Consider the following 2936-nt stretch of genomic DNA (forward strand, 5'->3'; position numbering starts at 1 on the left):
GTTCGCGCCGCCTGTTCCGATGAGCCTCCTGCACCCTCAGCTCAGCTCAGCCCCCAACTTCTCCCTTTCTCGTCCTCCTCCTCCCTTGCCGCCTTCTCTCCTCCCTCCACCTTCTGCTCCCCCACCGTCATTCCCTCTCTTTCCTCTCTCCTCCATCTCTTTCCCTCCCTCTCTTCCCGCCTTCCTCACCCCACGCTGCTCGATTTCACACGCAGGCTTCGCTTGCTCTCAGCAGGGAGGGAGGAGGCAGGAGTTCTGTCGAGATGTTTGGTGTCGGGGTCGTTCTTCATGCCGAGCCTGCGACAGACGAGGCAGAGTAGATGGAAATCTTCACGTCAGGAGAGAAAAAAGAGACAAGGAAATATGCAAGGAAGAAGGGCAAAAGGAGGAGGAGGATCAGGAGGGAGGAGGTGGGAGGAGGTGGGAGGAGGAGGAGGAGGATCAGGAGGAGGAGGATCAGGAGGAGGAGGATCAGGAGGAGGAGGATCAGGAGGAGGAGGATCAGGAGGAGGAGGATCAGGAGGAGGAGGAGCAGGAGGAGGAGGAGCAGGAGGAGGAGGAGCAGGAGCAGCAGGAGGAGGAGACCGATCGCGGATCATTCTGCGCGCATGATTCACATCTCGCGCTTCGCCTCGCTCGACCATGAGCTCCGCCTCAGATTTGTACTTGACGCCTGGGGAGACAAGAGAGTCAGAGGAGAGTCAGAGGAGAAACTAAAGGCTTGACAAAACAAGAGAACCAGCAAGTGAAGGAAGAAGAGAAGAGCAGTCAGCAGATAAAAGGGAGCATGAAGGAGAGAGGGAGAGGGAGAGAGAGAGGGAGGAGGGAGGAGGGAGGAGGGAGAGGGAGGAGGGAGAGGGAGGAGGGAGAGGGAGGAGGGAGGAGGGACCGGTGAAGGCGTCGGTGGGGAAGTCAGCCTCAACTGCACTAGTGAGAACGAGAGGTACAAGAGGAGGAGAAGCATCTCACTCGGGCCAAGAAGCACCGCAGGATCCACCTCCTGCAAGAGAAGGTGAGCTACGGCAGCAGCTGAGAGGGACTGACTTGAGCGGAGGAGGAGGAGGAGGAAGAGGATGCTTCTGGATCCTCCTCCTGCTCAGTAGCTGGCTTGTCCTTTTCATTCATCTCCTGCTGCATCTGCCAAGGTTGATCAGCTCAGCTGCTGCAGCACTTCCTCTCACCTTCCGCCAGATCGCCTCCTGCCGACGGGACATCTTCTTGGGCTTCTTGACTTCCTGCTTCTTACTCGGCTTCTCCTTGACCTTCCCCTCCTCTTCCTTCCCCTCCTCTTCGTCTTCCTCCTTCCCTTCCTCTTCCTTCTCCTCGTCCTCTCTCTCCTTCACTTCTTGCCCCTTTCCTGCCTTCTTGGAGGATGAGGAAGAGGAAGCTGTCGATGGCGTAGCGGCCGACTGCTTGCGGACGTACTCCAAGATCTCCTTGATGGGTCTCTTGCCCTGAACGAGACGATGATGAGGGAGGAGAGGGGGCGAGGAGCTCGGAGGGGTTACACTTAGCAGACAAGTGGAGGGGAGGGGAGGGGTGGGTGGTCACCTTGTTCAAGATCTTCAGGATTCGATTCTTGTCCTCGAGCGGATTATCTGATGAGAATGATAAGAGAGCCGAGTGACACAATACAAGAGCTCCTCCTACATCTCCCCCTCCCCCTGCTCCTGCTCCTGCTCCTGCTCGTGCTCGTGCTCGTGCTCGTGCTCGTGCTCGTGCTCCCTGCTGGTGCTAGTGCTGGTGCTGGTGCTAGCGCTGGTGCTCCTCCTCCTCCTCGTGCTGCTGGTGCTACTCCTGATTCTGGTGCTGCTGGTGCTGGTGCTGCTTCGCGTGGTGGTGGTTGTCCTCTCCCTGCCCTCCCTCCTCCCCCCCCTCCTCCTCCCCCTCCTCTTCTGCATCCCCTTTCCCATCTTCTTCCTCTCCTTTACCTTCGATCGCAAGCCGCCGAAGCGTCTTATCTTTCAGATCTCCGAGCTCGGCCGGAAGTGACTGAAGGAGAATCAGTGAGAGGAGGAGGGAGGGTGTGCTGGAAGATGAAAGAGTTCATGACGAGGAGGAGAGGAGGAGGAGGAGGAGGAGGAGGAGAAGGAGGAGGAGGAGGAGAAGGAGGAGGAGGATTGGAGACGGTGAAGCATTGCCGGAGGGGAGCGAACCTTGATTCGATTTCGTTGCAGGTCGATAACTTCAAGGAGCTGAAGATTTCCAACACCAAGTGGGAACTGACAGAAACTCAAGACTCCTACCGTCTCCCCCCCCCTTCCCCCTCCTCTTGCCGCTAACTCCCTCCTTCTCTCCTGCTCCTTCCACTTTTCGCTCTGATCGCAAGGAAGATCAGACCTGCTCGAGCTCGTTCCCGCTCAGCGAAAGAGACTTCAACCTGCTCCAGCTCGTCACAGGAATCCGTTCATGCTCCTGCTCATCCAGTCAGCGCCTCCTCCTCCTCCGCTGGCCTCTCTCCTACTTCCTCCCTCCTCTCACCGTGAGCTTGTTGTTGTCAGCGTTGAGCGTGTTCAGTTTGGAGGCTCCCGACAGGCTTGAGAGGTCGGCGATGCGGTTGTTGGCGACATTGATGACCTCGAGTGCTGCCCATCCCTCCCCCTCTCCCTCCCCCCCGTCGCTCCTCGGCAGCTCCTCCAGCTCGTTTCTCTCCGCCTGCCGCACCAGCTCAGCCGCCAGTGGAAGAGAAGGAGGGAGACCTCGAGCACTCGGAGGTTGGGGAGAGCAGCGAGAGCCGGCGGAAGCGAGGCGATCTTGTTGTCGGAGATGATGAGCGTCTCCAGCTCCTCCAGATTGCCGATGTCTTGAAGCACACGAGCCGCTCAGAGAAGATAGAGAGGAGGAGGAGGACGAAGAGGAGAGAGGGACGAGTACCATCAGGATCCGCTTGAGTTTCCTCCTGTGATGACAGTCGTTGCAGGAGGTGCATTGGAAGA

The 2936-nt window shown here is 58.3% G+C and overlaps 1 protein-coding gene across 1 annotated transcript; it reads right to left on the reverse strand.

Moving 5' to 3' along the window:
* Positions 1 to 185: 185 nt before the first annotated feature.
* On the reverse strand, positions 186 to 2929 carry GUITHDRAFT_149205 (hypothetical protein; the record flags this gene model as incomplete). The annotated part of the gene is made up of 12 exons (XM_005818506.1): positions 186 to 297; positions 586 to 673; positions 970 to 1000; positions 1045 to 1137; positions 1182 to 1454; positions 1552 to 1598; positions 1932 to 1992; positions 2157 to 2222; positions 2341 to 2415; positions 2482 to 2655; positions 2700 to 2803; positions 2875 to 2929. 12 exons carry the CDS (start codon positions 2927 to 2929, stop codon positions 186 to 188), a joined length of 1179 nt encoding a protein of 392 aa, XP_005818563.1.
* Between the last annotated feature and the right edge of the window lie 7 nt (positions 2930 to 2936).

Source organism: Guillardia theta, assembly GCF_000315625.1.
Source record: "Guillardia theta CCMP2712 unplaced genomic scaffold GUITHscaffold_298, whole genome shotgun sequence".
Lineage (NCBI taxonomy): Eukaryota > Cryptophyceae > Pyrenomonadales > Geminigeraceae > Guillardia > Guillardia theta.